Below are 22,060 nucleotides of genomic sequence, written 5' to 3' on the forward strand. Positions count from 1 at the left end.
AATTTCCAGAGGCTACGTTTGCAGGAGGAATTTCTCAGTACTTGACTCCATCTGGTTTGGTACGAACTGTGGACAATTGGAAGGTTTGTTGCTAAGAACTAACGGGGACACTAAAAAGAAGATGGAGCCTTCCTACGGACCCTTCTTTCTAGTTTCTGGTCTCACTCTCTCTCCAGTCCCTCATCATTCCTGGCCAGAACCATGGCCAGGTACTTAAATGTTCTGTCCCCAGAATTGCCTTCCATCACTGTATCTTTCACATTGTTTTTTTTTTTTTTAAAGTGATCTTTTATAAAAAAGATCCAATGAGAATATCCCAATGTCTTAAAAATGGTTCTTTGCCTGCATCATACTTATCCAGTTGGGGCATTTTGGAGCTTGTGGAGGGGAGCACTCCATGATTTGGGTGAAGTAGGAGAAGCGGTAGGGAAATTATGGCGTCTTTTTGTAGCTGCTGCTGACCTCAGTGGTAAGTAGTTTAAAAGATTTATTTGTTTAATTATTTATTTTATTTGTTTTATATTTTTCCCTATTGTCTGCCCTCACACCTCACCCTTCTCACCTACCCCCTAAAAGATTTTTTTTTTTAATGTTAAAACAAATATTGTAATATTATGAAGCTAAATACAAAAGTCACAGGGATTTAAAGAGAGAGTATGAGACCTTAAAATAATGCTTTTGATGACAGCTATTGCATTTTACTCAGATGCCCCAGGCACTTATGAAAAAGGCAGTAAGAATCATCCAGAGGGGAGAATTTCAGCAGCTCCCCAACCTGTGTCAAGCCCCTGCCCAGCCTATTCTCTCCCCGGTCCGGGAAACCACTTGTTCTCATGAGACACATGGACTTCTGTGCCTCTAGAACTTTGTTCTTGCTGTTTCCTTACCTGAGATTATCACCCCTTCCCTATTTACTTGGCCAACTTCTCCCCTCATCCCTCTTCCTTCCTTCCCTTCCTTCATCCTTCTTCCTTCTTTCCCTTCCTCCTTCCCTCCCTCCATTCTTCCTTCAGTGTTTCATGAACTCCACTCAGCCAGGTATCCTACTAGACTCTGGCAATGTAGAGACAAAAGGATCCTGCAGAGATGGAGAGGAGGGCAGGGGGAAGTTATACAAAAACATTAAAAAACAGAAGCGTATCTAAAATTAATTGTTACATACGTAGCACTGTGATAAACACTGTCTACACATTATCCTTTTAAATTCACTTTTATTTTTAAAATTGTTATTTATTTACTTTTAGAGAGAGAGAGAGAAGTAGAGAGCGCAAGAAAAACATCGACATGAGAGAGAAACATCTATTGGTTACCTCCCAGGTGCATTCTGGGGATCGAACCCACAACCTGGGTATGTGCCCTGACCGGGAATTGAACCCGCCATGTTTTGGTGTACAGGGTGACGCTCCAGCCAACTGAGCCACGCTGACCAGGGCTATTTGATTCTTATATCTACACTGAGAAATAAGTTTTGCCAATACTAAAACTTGCCTCAATGTCACACAATAAATGGCACTTGTCTTGCGGCGCCCAGTGAGTGACTTAGCCAGAACTAAAACACAGCGTGAGACTCCGAGCTGTGCGCTAAGACATCGCTTACTACCCAGTTTGATGAGTAACCTTCTAGATCTAGCTTAAATGTCCCATCCTATCTTTCTTTTTCCCCTTTGAAAATTCTCCCATTAAAGCATAATCACTTTCCCCCTAACTTGTGTTCCTATATTCTTTATTAACATGATTTCATTATGGCTATATGTATACATGTTTTCTCTGTATGGCTATATGTATGAATGTTTTCTCTCTCATCAGGCTTAGGAAGACCTCAGAGCAGGTAGATGGCATCTCCGATCCAAAGGCATCACCCTCCCCTGGCACAGTGGGTCGGGTGAGTGGGGCAGGAGAGTGGGCCCTATGGTGAACCAAGCACTTGAAAACTTTGTAAAGGTCACACTTGACTGCCCACAGGCCTCAAGCTGTGTTTTGTTTGGCCTAAGGAGCATTTGCACTAGTTTTCCAACTTTTAGAAATTACGAGTTTATCATAAATTCTGGGTTTCCAGCTTCTTTTTAAAATGGGAAGATTCGGAATCATTGGTCAAGCATTTCTGCACGACCGCATCTCCAGCGGGTCCTGCGATCTGCAGTTCCCAAAGCCCCTCCCCTGCGGTGCTGCCTGACGGCTTTGCTCACTCAGGCTACGGCCAGAGCCCCGACCCTAATACTCCCCACCAATCTTCTGCGCAATCTTCTGTCTAAAATCTCTTAATTTCTATATATTCATATGATGGTTACTGTCTACAAATAATAGAATTTTTAAGGTAAAATTTGAAGCATCAAAATGGCACCAATGCAGTTGACTCCTCATTTACCACTCTAAAGCTCCGTGTGCCAAGTTATGAAGAACAGAATACCGATGGCAGAAAGCCTCAGTGCACACAAATATCGGAGGATGTGTCAGAGTACGGCATGTACGATTTCCCATCTCCAACAGAGATCGCTCAGGTCTATTTACAATGGACCCGCGGTCATTCCATAGCTATCAGCTCACACAAAGAAGTTATTTACAAGTTAGCAGAGTGTTGTTTGCAGTGATTATAATTACAGAACAACTTTATTAATTTAAAATCTTCAATGCTTGGCATAGAGATTGGGGTCAAGTTTACCTTTATATTGTGACAGTATATGAAAAGATTTGCTAAGCAAATTTACTAAGTCATTTGTTTGTAAGAAAGAAAAATACTGTTTACTTGACACAAATTTTAGAGTTATGAATTCCCAACAATGTAAGTGCATTGTAAGCAAAAGCTAGGTACTGCTTAGGTTGGTATTTTAATATAATAAGTACAAATCATTTCCCTCTATTCTTCAAACCATGACTCCTGCCAGATAGCACCTTTTTATCCTAGTTCAACATGCAATATTTATTTGAAAATGATGAAATATTGTTACTGGTAAATATATTGGTTTTCTCCGACTCTTCATCATCTCAGTCAACTCTTTCCCCAAATCAACTGACTTGTCTGACTCTACTTAGCAGAGTGAGTGCAAAAAGGAAGGCCACAGTTAAGAGTAAATACCAATTAGTCACCTAAAGCTTCAATAGACACATCCAGTATAATAAAATACCATGCTTTAATAAAGCAAGAGCTGGCAGCAAAACAGTAAGTGTCCAAACATGATGAATAGCAGGTTAACCACCTCTACAACAAAGGGAGCAACAATGCCAAGTTAGCCCATTTTTGCTCAGTCTTATAACAGACAACATCACAATCTATAATTTTATTTATTTATGAGGGTCATCCAACATCACAAGATAAATTGAAGTGCAAATAAATGGCTTACCTCTCTTAATGGTCATTCATGGGGGGAAAATGTGTTTTATGGTGTAGAAAAGAACCTTGAAAACAGTTGAAATTGACAGTAAAATCATGTCCTACCTGGGTAACTTTCTCTGTCACATTGTGTGTTCGATCTTTAACCTTGGGTGCAATAATGGTTTTATCTGAAGAAGGAGGGGATGTATTCTTTTTTTCAGTTTTGACATCTGAAAAATTCAGAGTGAGCTGTGGAATCTTGTTAATGGTGCTGTATTTGTTGAGGTTTGAATCCGATGTGGATCCCAGCAGACTCGACTTGATATGATTAAAAGGCCCTAAAAAAATTGGAAAGTATTTGTAAAAGCAATATCAGGAGAAATAAGAGAAAAAAAAAAATGTCCTGAATGACCTGCTGGTGCGCAATGACTAACGTGACCCTGATCCAGGTGTGACTAAATTTGGCTACTTGATACCTGAACACAGGGTGTAGGGTCACTGTCTGCCGCAAGGAGTGGCACATGGGCATCCGAGGAGAAGATGGGGTCTAGGGGTGTACCCAGAGAGCAGATGGAGGCTTTAGCTATTAGTCAGCTTCTTTCATTAAAGGCTGTGATAAAAGAAAAATCCCACTCTCTATCATTGGCCAGATTCTACCTTCAAAGTTTCTCCAGATTTCCTTTTATAATTCAGGGATTATTTGAGGAATGACTTGCCTATGGTAAAATCATGTTGGCCATGAAATTTCTGAATGGGCTGTCTGCCTTGCTTGTTTCTATTATTCTCTCTGTGCCACAGCAAGTGACGAGTCAGCTGGGTTCTTCATATGCTTCTGTTGCCTCTATGAGATGTTTTTATAGAGTTTCCACAATGGTTAAACCCAGATGGAGAAATTTCAGATAAGACTGAGAAGGACAAATGTCTTTATTTAATTTTAATTTTATTTTATTTTATTTGTGTGTGGACTCTATCGAAAGCTCTAGGATCCTGTGTGGGATTTTAAAATATTTTTCTTCTATTTTTTTCCTTTCATTTAGATTTGATTGACCACTTATTGAAGAAAGAAAAAGAAAACCCATACCAGAAGAATGCTTTGGCAAACAACTTACAATTGAAGTGAACATAGTTAGGTAATAGGACATATCTGCAGTTGGTAGTACCTATTTATTTATTTATTTATTAAGCCATGCTGTGCATTAGATCCACAGAACTTATTTATCTTATAGCTGGAAGTTTGTACCCTTTAACCAGCCCTGGTGACATCTCAAATGCCTTTCCTACAAATATTATTTGACAAGGTGCCCGGACTCCTCTCATTGTTAAGGATAAATACACTGAAGAGCTACATCATCATTTGAGATGAAGCTATTGTCTGTTGCTTATGAAGATTCAAGAAATGCTCCAGAGGTTCTTGTGCAATGGGTGATGTTATATAGCTCGTAAAAATTAGCATCAGGAACAAATATAGAAAAATCCTGAGCCCATGAGTATTATACAGCCATTATCTTTTTGCCTCCGAGAGTGCTTAAAACATAAAAACTGCATGAATGAACTTGCTGGTTAGCAGATTTTGCTTTATTTTCCCCGCCCTGTTCAGAATGAAACTAACACAGTTTAGGGATCAAATGTATTTTATGCACCAAGTGAGGTATAAACAGTTGAAAATTATATTTATAGTTTGTGCATTTTGAACCACAAGAACCAATCAACTCAGATCAAATACAATGCTAAGAAAGCAATACTCATCACTTAGTTCATAGTTACCTTGAAGAAAAATCACATTGTATTTGTTTCTAAAAGTTATATTTGAATATTATATAAAAGTTTGAAGTTATTTAATGAGAATTTTTATTGAGGTAGCAAACCCTGTGTTTCTTGAAGTGCATTTCTGTTCATTTCCTGATTTTTTCTATGATGACCAAGTCTGCCTTGGTGAAAAAGGTCATTGAGTTCTCTGCACATTTATTGCCCAGTATATTTTCATTTGCATATAGATTTTTATTCTCTTTTCTTCATGTGACAGGGGGAGAAGTAAGAGCCAAAAGTAGCACCAAATTGTTCTAACCTTCAGGTAGGACTCAGACAGAAACCCCACTCTCCAGGACTTTGTAGAACTCTCCACTCTACATTATTATTGGAACATAACCTAGATGGTGTTTCCCTTTTTTGTATCATTTTATGGCTACCTTCCAGGTCTATATCTTAATATTTACAGTTTGTAGATATTCTAGGACTTCTAATTTCTTGCTATTGTCTTTTGCTCAGCTCTAATGTCACATTTTTATTCCTTAGGCAATTTCACTGTACACAGGGATACTGACAAGATATTAAAGAAGGTTGGGCTCAGGTATAAAGTTAAATTGTGTTTAAAAACCTTTAGCCCAATTTTCAATTCCCTTTCTCTATTATCCTTCTATATGTTGGATTTCTGTAGCGGGTTATCTATAAAGTTGTTTAAAAAACTAGATAAAAACTTGGATTATCTATAATGTTACAGCATAAAGACACTGTTAAATATACTTTGATTGTCCTGTGATCTGTTCCAATAAACTCCACTGAACTGGCTACATGGATAAGGAAGGTCTCAACTATGAGAGTACTCCACTCTATCTATTTATTTATTTATTTATTTTTATTCTCACCCGAGGACATTTTTGCATTTATCTTCAGACAGAGCAGGAGGGAGAGATGGAGGAAGAGAGAGAGAGAGAAACATCGACGTGAGAGAGACACATCGACTGGTTGTCAACCACACAACCCCAGCTGGGGCCGGGAGCAAACTGCAACAGAGGTACGTGCCCCTAGTGGGAACCGAACCTGGAACTCTCTGGTCCGCAGGCCAATGCTCTAACCTTTGAGCCAAAGTGGCCAGGGCTCAACTATGAGAATACTTCACTCTAGGGTAGTGATTTTCAATGGGTATGCCACGAGAATTTTAAAACATGCAATACCTGACAATTTAGTCAGGGGCACTGACCTCTTCTTTTCCCTTAGATTGTCAAATAAAAAAAATGAAAACAGCCAACATACCAATAGCTGTCTGGCGTGAATGGAATGAATCAAAATTATACTTATATTTTGTCAGATCACCAAAAAAGATCTTATATTATTTGGTGTGTTGCAGTGTTTTAGTAATTAGTTCATGTGCCACAAGATTAAAAAGGTTGAAAATCGCTGCTCTAGGGGCATTTGTGAGGCACTTTTATTTGTCACAATGACGGGAGGTGGCTATTCTCTCACTTTGAAGAATTGTCCCGTCTGTCCCAGTGGGCATTTATGTAGGTGAGAAGCCTGTTTATAACAATCTAAACCTTGAACTTGTTTCAGATATAGACTACAATGTACTTTTAACATGCTTTAAATATATATGGAACTTTCCATAGTTACAACTACCATGTAAAGGGAAGATTTTTACATTGTTTTATTCAGAACTTAACCGGAGTTTGTTCACCACTTAGGGCATTTGAGCTGCCAACTGAAAATTTCAGACCTCAAGTTACTTGTCACGTGACAAACGATGTACGCGAAGAGATCTGAATCTTTAACAGCACTGGAGCTGAATATTAACAAATTTGCAGGGATTATTGGAAGAACAGTAAAAATCTTTAATATAATTACTTAAAAAATATTTCATATTTTTGTTCTCCTATGTATGTAAAGTTATGTGTGATACAATGGAAAGAAATCTATGCAGTAAAAACATTTGAAATGATTTGTCTTGGGATTGCCTGCTGCTTTCCAACCTCGCCCTCATCACTCCCTGGAGATTTGCCACAACTTCTCCAGAACGTCTTGATTGCCATTTCTCCTAATCCATCTTCTGCTTCCCATCATTTCTGGAAGCACATGCTCTGCAAGGTCTTTTTTTTTAAGTGTTGGAAGATGAATATATGTTCCTGACATTTAGTGGGATTCCTTTCTTCTGTGCAATTCCTTGCTGTTGCCTGTTACCAGATAGGGAATCATTTTAACACTACATTTCAAAGCAAGGGCCGGCTCATTTGTCAGAATATTATAGATCCTCATTTTCTCCCCTCTTAGTATATTATTTAAAATTCAATTTTGGTTCTATGCTTTTGAAATTCACATATAAATAAGTCTAATATGTTACTATTTATTCCAATAGTGGTTTTTATTTTGTTATCCACCCATATTCCTGCTCTATCATTTTATCCAGGACTTATATGACCATTTTCTCATGTCTTCAATGCACTTAAAGCCAATTTTTTTGTATGTCTAATTATTGCATTATGTCTTCTGTGTAGTTACATCTGAACATTAATATATTGAGATACATATTATTTTATTATAAACTGTTTTTCTTTATCTCTCCTTTATATTACAGTTAATAAATTATGTTGTTCTTTTAGAAGTAAGTTACATTATTTCTGAATGTAGTTTCAGGATAGTAAAATGAATATAAAAAATATTTGTTGCAACAAGAGGACATCAAGTCTGAAAAGGCTAAGATTTGGCCTCAGACTATTAAAAATTCACTGCAGTCTGTATTTTAGCTTCTCTTATTTACTGGAAAAATCTTTCTAAACTGTTACTCTATTCTGTTTTTATTTTTTAAGCTCTTAGTGTTAAAGATTTAAACTAGGTTACCTTCTAAATCTATCCAGTTAAAGAATTCAGCAAAACTTAAAATATTTCATAAAATAAAAATGCATGATCCCAAAACAAGACTTTTAGAATCTACTTTATCCTGTATAACAAAGATTGTTATGCTCGTTTCCACTGATTTTGAAATAGGGGTTTATATGCAGAAGTCTGTTAAAGTCTGCAAGATGATCGGTGTTGGGTTAGGTTCTTCTAAAATCTGTTGAAATTCTAATTAAAAGTTTCCAACACTTTAATTAAGATAGGTATTAACAATATCTTTATTTTACCAATTGTAAACCAGAGCAGACGGGATATGAGGCCAAGAGGGAATAAAAATCAAGGACCAGAAACCAGAGCACAGGGTTTCCTACCTCCTAGGTCTACATTCAGAGAAGTCTTGGTTGAGGACTGAAAGGTGACAGGCAGCCTCCCTGACAGTGGTCATGAACAGATGGGGCTTAGGGATTCTAATGAAAGAAAGAAGAATAACCTAAAAAACAAAGTTAAATCAATTTGAAAGAAAATAAATGGGCATAAATATAGGGAAATAATAGATTCAGTAGAAAGAAATGCAAAACTCAAGAGTATATCGAAGGACACTATGTTTTTTTGAGAAACATTGGCAAATGGATGACCAGATTACTTTTTCCAATATACTAGGAAGAGATGGAAAACAGGTGACCACAAAGACTAACTCGGCAGCTATATAAAGCACTAATATATTATAAGTGTCTGCTTCAATATAAAGTAGGCCAGGTTCCAGCTACAAAGAAATGCCCTGCATTTAGAGATCAAGCTAGAGGCTAAAGTAATAATGGGGACGAATTTTAAATGTATCATGTATGACAAGATACTAAAGGAGAATATATTCTCTTTGAGATGGTGCTGGTAATATAGCTTAGGACATCTAATAAAAAATAATAATTTATTATTTTTTTAGATCATTGCTCTTGAGTGACAAATGGGTCAAGAGAGAAGGAAATAAAAAAATATTAAGGTTGTGTTCAACTCATCAGGTGTTTATACACTATTTCTTAGGACTCTGAATTTATTTTGCCTAAGTTTACTGAAACTTAAGTCACTGAATTGACAACCTTAAAGAAATTGCAAGAGTAGTGTTTCATAATTGAATTTTGTAAAAGAACGCTGTCAAGAAGCATAAGGACAACTGGTTTAACACTAGAAAAAGATGAGAAGTAATTAAATTATTTGTAGTCAATATTTATACTGTCTATTTCAGTGCATGGCATATCATTTACAGAAGAACACTGTCACCACTGAAAAATCAACTTATAAAAATCACAATACTCAGTAATGGTCAGTGTAGCTTAGGAGAAACAGGTGTGTCAGATCAGTTGATTTCCATTGTGAGTCTGATTGTTTTTGTGGCTATAGAGGAGGTAAAAGCTGTAATAAAACTTGAGAGTAGTTTTGTTCTGACTCACGTGCCAGATTCTTAGACAATTTGAAAACTCAACATAATTGTCAGTGGGATGCAGTGTAACATGGGATGACAAGGAGGCGGAAGCAATAGAAGGACAAAATTGTATTAATGACTGATTTACTAACTTCTATTGCTGACTTGGAAAGCAGAATAAGCAAAGAAACCCCTAAATTCAAGGTGAAAATCTGTTTATGTGTGATTGTAGAGTTAGGTTCACCTCTCACATGGAAATCATTGAAAAAATATAATGTACACACGCAAACAAATAAACAGCATATGCAATTCATTTGAATGTATTTTTTCATTCTTTGACAATGAGTTATACTTTTTGATCTCTGAAGTCTAATTTTAAAGAGTCAGAGTGCTAAGGGAATTTATTAAAAGGAAACAAAATTGGTCCCAAGAAAGAAGGTTAACTGGAAATTATTCCATTTAGAAAAAAAGATTGAGTATCAATTTGCTGTTTTTATACTGCGATACTGTATCAAGATTAGAAGCATCTCTGCTAACTCAGGATAGATGAAGGGGAATAAATTACATTTCAGCAAGAAGGATTTAGTTTAGCTCTTTGTGTAACAGGCAGTGAAATAGATTTCCCAAGAAAGTTAAAGAATGGGCTCCCCTGGAGATAAAGATGCCTCTACCACCCGTGCAAGGGATTTAGACAACACCTTGCCCGACGGGAATAAACCAGCCGATCTTGAAAACCTTCCAAATACATTCTTCAATTATTTATTTTATTTTAATAAAGAAATAATTTTTGGTTGGGTTAAATATTGAAAAAAACTACGCATTTGAATGTAAAGAAGTGTAGAAATTTGTCCTTTATTTAAAACATTTTTTATTTAAATGTATTTTAGAAACAAATCCCCTAAATTTAAAAAGCACAGTTAATGTATTGTCCTATATCTAATTAGAATATTTTTCCAATAGTTTTCAAAACCAGAGCCTGAACAAATATAAAAGACTTAGGAGGGCACAGGTACATTACATTTTTATTAAATTTGCACATGTTTTATCTAATTTGGGAATTTAACTTCATAAATATTACTGTACAAAAAATTACTACTGTGGTTTAGAGTTTCCTAAATCAAAATTATGAATTTTATGACTCATTTTTATTCAAAGACTATTGTTACTTAAAAATGGGGGGGTTGAGAAAAAAAGGTTGGAGAGTAAATGGATTAGTTTATGAGACAAAAATAAAATTGCCGTAGTTTGAATGTCAACTATGTGAACTACCAGTTTGAAAGATAAGCAAGCTTTATTTTCTATTCATTGAGAAAAAATATTAGATTCATTTCTCACCATACAAGATCCCCAGAAAATGAATGTCTGATAATGTATTGTTAATTGTCAAAGCTAAAGCCAGCCATATGTCAGAGGCAAGTTGGTGAGAGCTGTTTGTATTTCGTTTCTTGAAATGATGTTCTGAATGATATCAGTGCAAATCACCGCCCGTAGCTGACACTCATTTGCTTCCTTTTAGAAATCTCAGGCCAAGGATAGGATCAGCACGTACATGAAATCTACCCGCTACTGAGTTCACCTGCAGAGACCCCTTTGGAGGTGCTTAGGAAGTAAAACTGGGGTGGAAAGGAGTTGCCACAATTTTCCTTGTTTTCACATTATCCTGGGTTGCTGGCCAGAAAACATCTTTAGCTTTTAGTGCTATTAATTCATAGCAGTCACCAGCTCTGAAGTAGAGAAGTTAATATCCCAAATTTGACAGGGACTAGAGTAGCAGTGATAGGCACGAGGTCAAACAGTGAGTTCTAAGTAATGACGGTTACTGGTGGAGACATGTCCATGCAACAAACATGCACAAAACGAGTCCTTGTCACTGTGTGCACACCCACAGCAGCATGCAAGGCCTGGGCTAAAAGACTGAGCCCCGCAAATTCTTTATTTGATGAGAATATACGATTTATTATATTTTGTGATCCCTTGTATCCACTATGATCTAGTAGAAAAACAGAAGTAAAATTCAAAGTTTTAGCCAAATCCAGATTTATCCAGAGGTATTTTTCAGTTAAACAATACCCTATAGGAGCTGTAGGTCATGCTAGTGATTTCAGACTAATAAAAGACACAATTAAACATGACTGAAATGTAATATAGAAAGATAGAAAACAACAGTCATGCATGTACACTCGACTACCACGGTAAGCTTAAAACCATACCCCCTGCCATCCAGGAACGTGAAACTAGTTTTAAGGAAACAAAAGAGGAACAAGTGAAGTGATGCTGTCTTATAGTACTTTGTTTATTTTATTTAATCTTGAACTCAAAAATAATTTTTTTGTGTGTGTGTGGCTGAAATAGGCTTATGTGCTTCTCTTACACTGAAATATATTTAGCTTGATATTTGTGTCTTTCCAAATGATTCAAATATTTAGGAAGTGTCCACTGTCAACCTAGGCTAACCATTCTTGCAGGAAAAAATTCATAACACGACTGAGAAAGGAACAAGGTCTCCAACCAAATCAAGCCATGATGTCTCCACCAGGCGCTTGGACTAGCTAAGGGCAGCATGATGTTGCATTGAACAGGGCATACAGCAGGCGACTTAACATGCCAAGTAAAGGGGCACTTTGAGCATCAGATGTTAAAATTTCAGTTTGTACTTTACCTTTGATATTGCGACCATTGTCTGTTTTGAACACATAAGGATGAAAAAAAGAGAGAAATATAAAAAGACTAAAATTATGTTATATACACTGAAATACCTCTGTAAAAAACAACCAGAGAAAATAGAATGTAATGCTTGAACATTCATCTTTGAAATTAACATTTTGTACGATTCAACCAAGTAAAATATATATGCTAGAAATATCTGCTGTCGTAAGCATTCATGTGACATAAATTTAACATATAAATGTTAAAATATGTGAAACATTTATCTTACTTAATTTAAATGGATTCCAAGCTACAGATATTATAATTTTGACAGTTTGGGGAAAGACATTCCCAGCTGCTTGCAGCTGTGATGAAAACTTCCAACCTTGTCAGAAGCCATTACAAGTGTTGCTTCCACCATCGTTTAACAAAGAAGGACTACACAACATTTTGTATGTTAAATAATTCTTTGTATAATTTCACATAGTATGTTAATAAGGAAGAACTATTACTAAGACAACATTTTACCTTATAAACCAACTTGCTTTATTAATCACAAATTTATTATTTGTCCCTCTTATAAATGGTCTTTAATATATATTTTGAAAATGCCAAATTGTGCAGTAAGAGTCATTCTTATGCAAACATAATTGTAAGAAATCAGTGAAACATTTGACTGTTCAAAGGTAATGTAAGGTTTTTCATTTTATTTTGTCAAAATGCACTCCGTATAGTGCTGAGAATATTTAGGAAATTTGTTTATATTAAAATGGGCTGCTTTCGAATCTCAGAATGGAGTGTTTTCTGATTTATTTTGAGATTAGCAATCTGACATGTCACATATTTGTTACTAACAATATGCATTACTAGTTTGAAACAATCAAGCTTAAAACAAAGTCATGTCAAAACCATTCAAATACATCCAAGATTTGGAAAATCTGTTCAGCATTTGCTGCCATCTCTGCTAATACTGGAGCATATTTAAAATCGTGGGATATATTATAATTCTTTCAAAGCTTACAATGGAAACAATTTCAATAGTGTGGTACATTGAATTGCTAGTGTAGACATTGCCTTGGGTACAAATGAAACTATGACCTTAGATGATGACTCTCTGCTCACTTTGAGGAACCGTTATAAGCAAATAAGGACAGTGGAAGAGAACTTGATTACATAGAATTAATTATCCCTATTAGAAGCTGGGGCCAAAAATCATTAGTAAAATAACAAGTACTTTCAAGAGTTTCAAAATTATAATTCTACTCCCCAAACTTGAAAATTACATATAAAAATTTGCAGGTGAAAAAAAAAAAACAAAACTGACTATTGCATAGTTCCAGTACATGGTTAATGCTGCTTTGCTGTTCTAAGGCAGGGTACGGGGTCCATTGTGCTGGTTGTAGCGAGGTCTGCTTGTTCTTCATTCCTCCATGACTGTCAGTGCAGGTATCAGAGTGAGCACCTCGAGTCTACACCACTTTGACAGAGAAATTGTACCTCTTTCAGTCTGATAATAAAACAATTGTGGTTTATATTTTGTATGTCTATTTTTTGAATTTCATTTTTCTAGCAGTGTATTTTTATGATATTTACAAATGTATGGGTTCATGATGGATTAGATAAAAAATTCTGGTCCTTTACCACAAATGGTTTGAGAAGTACAGTTCTAAGGAACTTGATAATACAGATCAAATGACAAGATAATGTAATATATTATGCACTCATAGATTTGCAAATGATGTAAAGGTCTATAAAGATAGCCAATAGAGGAGGAAATTTCTCTTCTTGAAATAGGAGACAGCAATATGAATTCAAAATCTGGTGCATGTGGGGTTTAACCTGTTAACCGGTTTATATGAATTAATAAAACTGAAATCAGGCTTAAAAGTTTTCCACCTTCCCTTATCAGTGTCTCAGTTCCTAAAATAAAATATATCAAATATATAGTCTTAGGATGTATAATCCTCTAGGCTAATCAGTTATTTTGCAGCTAAAATTATTCTGAAGCTGAAGTACAAAATGCACTCTGAATTGATTAGACATTAACTGTAGCATCTGCAAGAAAGCGATACATTTTCTTTCACAATAACATAACTTGGATGGGGAAAGAAAATTGAACATGATCTCAATAATTCATGTTCATTCATGTATAGAACCCACACTGAGAAATCCAAAAATGTTAAATCATCCTTTCCCATAATTATATCAGTAACTGTGCACTAAATGGGGGTCACATAAAATTGAAAACTATAAAGTTAAATCATGAAATCTGCTCTAACTTCTGCACCACTGTCAAATCACAGGCTGAGTTTGTGTCTATACACTGCACTGGTTATGTATCACTTACTACCCAGATTCACTGTTTCTGAATGTCATTATACTGCAACTCAGGTTCTAGGCAATAAAGCCAATCTCTGAAAAGCCAGCACAATCTCTAAAAATGGCCACACTAATTGGATTAACCAACCGAAACGTAGGTTGGTCATTTCAATTACTATGCTGATCTTACTCTTTGCTCAAAGATCAAATTTCAGAGCTGCCATTTGGTCAGGAGATACTGAACATGCAATTACTACATGGTTTAGGTCCTTAGATGATTATCCATATTCAAATTGTCCTTGATTTTAATTTTCCTTATACCTTTTGACATTCTTTGGACTACAGATTCAAATAGTGCTAATCGCCCTTTGACCACTCAGTTTCTCAAACCTATCTTATAGGAAGCCGTTCCTTCAGTTTCAGTAATACTGATTTTCTTCTCTTTAAATTTTTTCCTCCCAACTCATTTTCTTTCACCTCTCTGCCTTCTCTACTTCACTGTGCCCTTTCCATATAGATCTCCATACAGAATTAGACCTTAAGGTTTTCATTTCAATTTTAGAGCATCCTGGGGCAGCTAACTCATTTCGTGAGGTGTGTGTTTTTGGACCATATTTCACGAGCATGGTCCTCTCAGTTTCAAACAGCACTTACTGAGTTCCTGTCATGACACAGGCAATTTTTCTGGTTACTAAGGCTGTAGAGCTCACTCTGCCAGAACTTTTGTGCTGGAGGGGCTCATAGCAACGTAATTACTTGCATATTTGCCAGGGACGATGCAGAATAAGGTAGACTGCGTTAAATGCTATAATATATGTAAGCACTGCTTTGCACACTCAGGTACACATTTAATTCCTCTGGGTTGAAGGGAAGTGGGTCCTTGTGGCTAGGGGAAAAAGTTAGGAGGAGTATTCCTGGCAGAACAAAGTATTGAAGCCAAGAAAATATGTGATACATTTTTGGAAAAAGGCAATTAGCTTTGTTCCGGAATAGAATAGAATACATAGGAGGGGAAGAAACCTTGGAGAGGCTAGAATGAGGCTTCAAGAAATAACTGTGACTGATTGGCAAAGCACCTAGTACCCTTCACTCGGGAGCCTCGGAATCTGATTTATGTTTTAAAAACCAGCAGCATGAGTGATGATGGGCAGTCATAAGAAAGAATGTCACAGAAAGGACAGTGGGTCTCTAAGAACCCAAATGTACAGGATTCAGAAAACTGGTGTATCCATGCAACAGGCCCTCTGAACCTCAGATCCCCTGGGGAAAAATATCAGTGACTCGAGAGACCCCTTCTACAGCAAGGTTCGATGGGAAGAAAAACATGAATTGACTGTGGGTTCTAGGTTTAAAGGTCAGCTCTGACACCCTATGACCTGGAGCCAGTTATTTATTCAGCATATCTAAGCCTCGGTTTCTCATCTGTAAAATGGGGCCTACTACCAGTGCCTAACTGCTATGAGAACTAAAAGAGAATTAATGGGTATCAAGCAGTTACGTTGTCTCTCACATAGTAAATACTCAACAACTGTTATTCATGATTGTGTCAACAACGCATAGTTTTTGCCAATGCTTTTTATAAATCCATACTTTCACTACCAGGTAATATAAGAATACGAAAAAGAAGATGCCAGGGAGAAATAAGTGAATTCTGATTTGGCTTTTCAAATTGGTTTTGTTTGAGATCAAGAGTTTCAGGGTTTGGGGTTTACTTTGTCCTCTAAGCTTTTCCCCTTCCCCTACTATCCCCTCCCTGCCCTCAATCAGTCCATAGCTTTCTGATCACTCAACATGTAATATTTCATACCTCTCTTCCTTTGGAAAGAGTTGGTCAATTAAATAGTCATGTGACAGTCCACTACTTTTTCTGCCCAGGGCTTACTATATATATACTATACTATATACTAAATATAACAAGATTAATTATGCTTGAGATGACAGTGTCATGACCTAAGCACATCTTATATTACGCATTAATTCATTAAACTTCCACAAAGTAGGCAGAAAATGTTTATTTCAGAAACACAGATAAAGAAGCCAGAAGAAACCAAATTATTCACTGGGGTTCAAAGAAGAAATAAGTAATGACTCTGAATGTGGGACTCATCTTTTAATGTGAGCCTTGACTCACATTTCTTCCTTGAAAGCAGCGATTTTCACCTGTTGGGTCACAAGGATTTTTAAAACATGTAATACCTATGCAGTCAGGGGCACTACCTCTTTTTCCTTAGATCGTCAAATAAAAAAAAATGACAACAGCCCTGGCTGGTTTGGCTTAGAGATTAGAGTGTTGGCCTGTGGACCAAAGAGTTGGGGAGTTCGATTCCAGTCAAGGGCACGTACCTCGTTGAGGTTGGGGTTGTGCAGGAGGCAGCCAATTGATGTGTCTCTCTCACATTGATGTTTCTCTCTCTTTCCGTCCTTCCCTCCTATTCTATCTGAAAATCAATGAAAAAATATCTTCAGGTGAGGATTAAAAAAAAAAAAGATGACAGCCAACACAATAATAGCCATCTGGTGTGAATGAATCGAAATAATATCTATTTTATTTTTTTGTCAAATTGGCAAAAAAGTATATTTTTCGGTGTACCACATAATGGTAGTAATTAGTCTATGTGTGCCATGAGATGGAAAGGTTGAAAATCGCTGCTCTAAGGCATAAAGAGTAATGTTACAATGAAACAGAATATGAAAATTCCCTCTCATTACCCATTAATTTATGTTTTCATACTAAAAAGGAAACTCAAACATACCTTCACTGGCATGTCGATCTCTAAATATGTTCTTGGGGTGGACAGTGAATCCTTCTATGTCATGGACTGAAGAAGCCCTCCGTATACTACAAATGCTTTCCTTTGATCTGGAATGAGTCAGCTGGGAACTGGACTGCAGCATGTCAGGGTAGAGCCGGTCCCACTGCCTTTTGGGAGAGGAATGGTCAAGAGGTCCGGATATATTCACCAAGGGGGAACATTGGCTGGGCTGTATCAAGGCTTTTGTATCATCTGCTTCAGAGGGGCTGCAGCTTTCTTTTGTAGGAGACTTAAAGTGCTTCATGGCTACTGAATCATCACTGTGTTTAGACGAATCAATTACAACCACATCGGGGTCTTCTTGTGGTAAGGACTGCTTTCTGTAAGTGAGAACTCTCAGACCAGGGAACTTGAACCCAAAAAGTTTCCCTAAAGAGAGAAAAGAGCATTCTTACAAGACAAAGGATACATCCTTGAAACAAACAAACAAACACACAAACATTTTGGATTCATATTTAGATGACATATAAAAAGAGTTATTAATTGCCCTGGCCAGTTTGGCTCAGCAGTTAGAGCGTTGGCCTGCGGTCCAGAGAGACCCGAGTTCGGTTCCCGCTAAGGGCATGTATCTCGGTTGCAGTTTGTCCCTGGCTCTACTTGGGGTGGTGTGGGTGGCAGCCAGTTGATGTGTCTCTTTCACATTGATGTTTCTCTCTCTCTCTCTCTCTCTTAAAAAAAAAAGAGTTATTAATCAATACTTGATTTACAGATATTGTAGGAAACTTCTCTGAAGGTAATACAAATGATCATATAAGTGTAAGAAAGTAGTAAAAATAATTTTACCATGTTTTTGATAGATATTATCTGCTGACATGAAAGCATTATTTGAAGGACACGAAGTTTTGTTTTGTTTTAATAAATTAAAAACATATATCCACTATACATCTGTTCTTTAAGGAAATTTGAAGGGTAGAGCATAGTTTAGAAAGAAAAAGAAGGGATGGGGCACCACCTGTAAAAGGAGCAGACACAGACAAAACAATGGTGTGTGTGTGTGTGTGTGTGTGTGTGTGTGTGTGGTGGGGGTGGGGCTGCTGTACTGCAAGGGAATGAGGTGGGAGTAAGAAGCTGGCCTAACTAGCTAGCAGGTTTCTTCTAGATACTAATGTCAGTTGAGTGTGGATGGAATGGGGTCAGCTGTGTATGAGATGTTTCTCATTCCATTCGGAAGTCTTTCAAGACTTTGGGTTTCAGAGAGTGATGTATGGTCAACATATGGATTTTTCTTTTTCTCCTGATTTTTTGGTTCCGAAGTCTAAGAATAGGGTATGGAATGTTATACATATCTCAGAGTGGATAATGCTTAGAAGAGGCAATTAAGTATAGAAATTAAAGAGCAGATAATAAAAATTAAAATATTAGCTAAGAATAGTTCACTGGTAGTAAAAATGCAAATTAAAACAAGAATATATCATTTTTACTCTTCAGTTTAGCAGTAAATTAAAAAAAAAAGCAGTGTACCATCTAGCGCTAGCAAAGAATGCTGGCGAGCCTTCTGACACTGCTGGGACTGCAAATTGCTACAGAATTTTTGGAAAGTCACTTTACAATAGGTATTAAAATAAAAAAAAATACACTTGTCATTTGATTCAGCAATTCCATTTATAGAATATTACAGAGCACAGAAACTAGACATAGTCTGAATAGCCATTAGATGAAGAACCGTTGAATAAATCATGGAATTATTATACTTTGAAATCTTACGATATTCTTTAAAAATCAAGAATATGTATATGTTTTCATTAGAAGGTTATTCAAATACAGTGTTAACTGAAATTGCATTTCAGCTTAACGTGTTTAGGATACTACTTCATTAAAAATGATAAAAGCCTGTATTTGTCCATATAAGTTGAATAGCAGTAGAGAAAGATGTTGGGGAACATACTCCCACGTTTTAACGTTGATCGGTTAAAGGGTTTTAGAGGTGGGGGAGTATAATGTATTGCTGTCTTCTTTATATATCTCTATTGTTTGTTACATCAAGCATTCATTCTTCTATAAATTAAAAAAAATGAATAATGTAAAACTTCTACCCTTAAGAGAAATGAAAAGATGAGAGAAACCATCCAAATAACATTGTATAACTCAAAGCTTTTCTAAGAACTGTCTAAAGAAAATGCCTAGTTTCTAATCTCTTTGCCAGCTTGGGCCCTAGGTCCACATCACCCATCACTTCACCATCACACGTTCCCTTCTTATTAGTCAGTTAGAGTCTTGGGTCACCTTCTTATAGTCTCTAAGTGTCACAGGCACCATTATCTTTAATATATTTACTGTGAACTTTTTCTCAGTGCATTAAAGATGGTCTTAAAATGTAAAAGAATACTTAAAATCTTTCTGCATTTTATTTGGATGGTCTTGTGCACACACATATTTTCGATTCCATGTTTAATCCAATGATTCATAAATCTATATCTCTAGCCCAGACCACTTTTGTTAGTTGCATACCTGCATATCTAATGGTCTCCACAACATCTTTAGAACTCTTAATGACACCTCAAAACCTGATAGCAAATCCAGTATCGTGATCTGCCTTTTCAAGCCCAGCCCTTTCTTTCAGTGAATGACATCACATCCATCTAGTCCCATCAGCCTGAGACTTGAACGTCTTTCTAGTTACTGTTCTCCCTCACCTCCATCTCCCATATCCGATTCGTCCCCTAATTGTGTTCATTTCACCTCTGGAATATCTTTTCAGTGATAGTCATTCATAACAATCGTTTTCACTTCTCTTATCTCCATTGCTATCACTTTTGTCTAAGCCACTAGAGGTTTACCTGATTTCTTGCAATAAGAGGCTAATTACTTTCCACATTACATCACACTGTCCATCCTTTAAAAATATGTTCTCTCTTCCAAGAAAAATTCACTTTTGATTATATAGATTATCATTTAATCTTTCCCTGCTCCTAATAATTCCCTGCTTTGGGGATGAAGGCAACTCAGTCTCCACTCCGTGGCCTCATCTTTTCTCCATTGCCCACCGGGCCCCATCACATGGACTCCATAATGCCCTCGAAGGCCTGTGCTTCTTTCCGCGCTTCCTTGTGTTCGATACTTCTTACTCTCCCCACTTAGCACATCTTTTAGGTTGTAGCCCCAAAGTTATTTCTTTTGGGAACCTTTCCCTTCCTGTGGAACTGGATTAGCACCCCCTTTATCATTTTCACCACGGTTTACCAGTTCTACACATGTTGACTTTCAGATTTTTCTCCATTAGTGAACTGTAGGCTGCAGAAGGGAAGAACCCGTTTGTTTTGCTCACCAAACCCCAGCTCCAACAGGATGCCTCAGCATAGTAAATACTTGCCCACAAGCAGATGCTAAACTGAAAACATGCTTCAATTTTTTACTGTAGGAAAACTAGAATATTTAATCAATCTAACCAACTCAATTAGAGAATCTTAGCCTCCTGAAATTGTATTGACCCCTATTTATCGAAGATGATTGATTGAGTTGAACTCAGTAGCTCATGGAAATGGTGAACAGTATACATGTACTATCAACTTGATACAACTCTCATTGTAAATTTCATCTTTTTTCAGCTATTATTAATCGCTACCATTCTGATCATACAGCATATACAAAAGTGTTTTGAAACTCTTTATCATCTAGTGCATTTTATGGAAAATTCCCATTACAGAAAATTTTAGAACTAATTAATGTAATATTGTAATAGCTTTCATTTGTAAGCTAGTGGACTACTACTAGTTAACAGTGTCAAATCTAATTGAAATAAAATTTATCTTTCTGGCAAAAGACATGACACAATGCATAGACAAACCCCAAGTATGTTCAACATTAAACTCTTGATTAATAAAATGCAGAAGAGAGTAATCAATCTGTACAAATAGGATTAAATAACAGTATATCACAATAACTGTTTTGCAAACATGCCTACATAATTCTACTGACAACTTTTATATGCGCAAGTAAATTGCCAAGTTAAAAATTAGTGAACTGCATCAGAATCATTTGATTAGTTTTTAATGCACATGAAATTGAATAGTAAAGCAGTTTATAAATCAATTCTGCAAGCTTATTACAATGGACTGAAGGTCAATGTCTACTTTTGTTCATTTTTCATCACTTGCATTACTCTCCTCTTTCAAAAACAATTCACTGCCATTCTTAGTGATGACACAAGGCGTTTGCTCCTACAGTTTAGTCATGTACAAGGTGGTGCAGATGGTTTTTTCTGCATCACTAGGTTAATATGACCATGTTATATTGCATTACAGATTTAGTTGTCTAACTGCCATTCACCCAGAAAGAATACATATTGAGAATTTTGCTTGACGCTGGCACTTTCGAGCATGAAATATAAACACTAAATGAGTCTAGTCCTGTTAGGGTCTCAACACTGAAAAACACCCTTGGAAGTTAAGTTTCCATGTTTTACTATGTTTGTGTTCTAACTTGGAGAGCTAAAATAGATATGAGTTAGCCTATTTACTGAAATGTTAAATAAATCTAAAATAAGAACAGCTGAATAAGTTTTTTTTACACATGTTTAAAACATTATCCAAAATAAAAAACAAAAAAAACACTGATAAACTACTTGCATGAATATGATTTTGGTTAAATACAACACTTTCATATAAGAAGATATGTAGTTTCTAAAATACATAAACTTACAAGTAATAACTATGACAATGTCTTCTCTGGACATGTCCCTTTTGTGGAGCTGTTAAATATAATTTAGAAGGTGCATTTTCATGTATCCTGTGTCATATTGAACTAAGAACCTTTTACTTCTCAACCAAGAAGGGACATTGATATCTTTATTGGCTTTTTCTTTGAAAAACCTAGAATCATGACTTTAATCAAATATGAAAAGATGTGAAATACTTGGTCCACAGTCAAATAAGAAATCAGGGTAAAGTCAGCATAAAACAGTAGTTTCCTTGATTTAACTTCTGTTTACCCAAGATTTGCTGTTTTCTTGGA

The 22,060-nt window shown here is 36.3% G+C and overlaps 1 protein-coding gene across 2 annotated transcripts in view; it reads right to left on the reverse strand.

The window, feature by feature from the left end:
• Positions 1–22,060, reverse strand: part of KCNH7 (potassium voltage-gated channel subfamily H member 7) — a 444,235-nt gene that overhangs the window by 115,220 nt on the left and 306,955 nt on the right. The window contains exons 4-6 of one of the 2 annotated variants that reach the window (XM_036254388.1): positions 17,051–17,479; positions 11,992–12,012; positions 3,434–3,648 (exon numbers count right to left, since the gene is read on the reverse strand). In XM_036254388.1, coding sequence (XP_036110281.1) covers positions 3,434–3,648; positions 11,992–12,012; positions 17,051–17,479 — 665 coding nt within the window. The remainder of the gene's footprint in view (positions 1–3,433; positions 3,649–11,991; positions 12,013–17,050; positions 17,480–22,060) is intronic. The other variant, XM_036254389.1, reaches the window with a different exon arrangement.

Source organism: Molossus molossus, unplaced genomic scaffold, assembly GCF_014108415.1.
Source record: "Molossus molossus isolate mMolMol1 unplaced genomic scaffold, mMolMol1.p scaffold_m16_p_11, whole genome shotgun sequence".
In the NCBI taxonomy this organism is placed as follows: domain Eukaryota; kingdom Metazoa; phylum Chordata; class Mammalia; order Chiroptera; family Molossidae; genus Molossus; species Molossus molossus.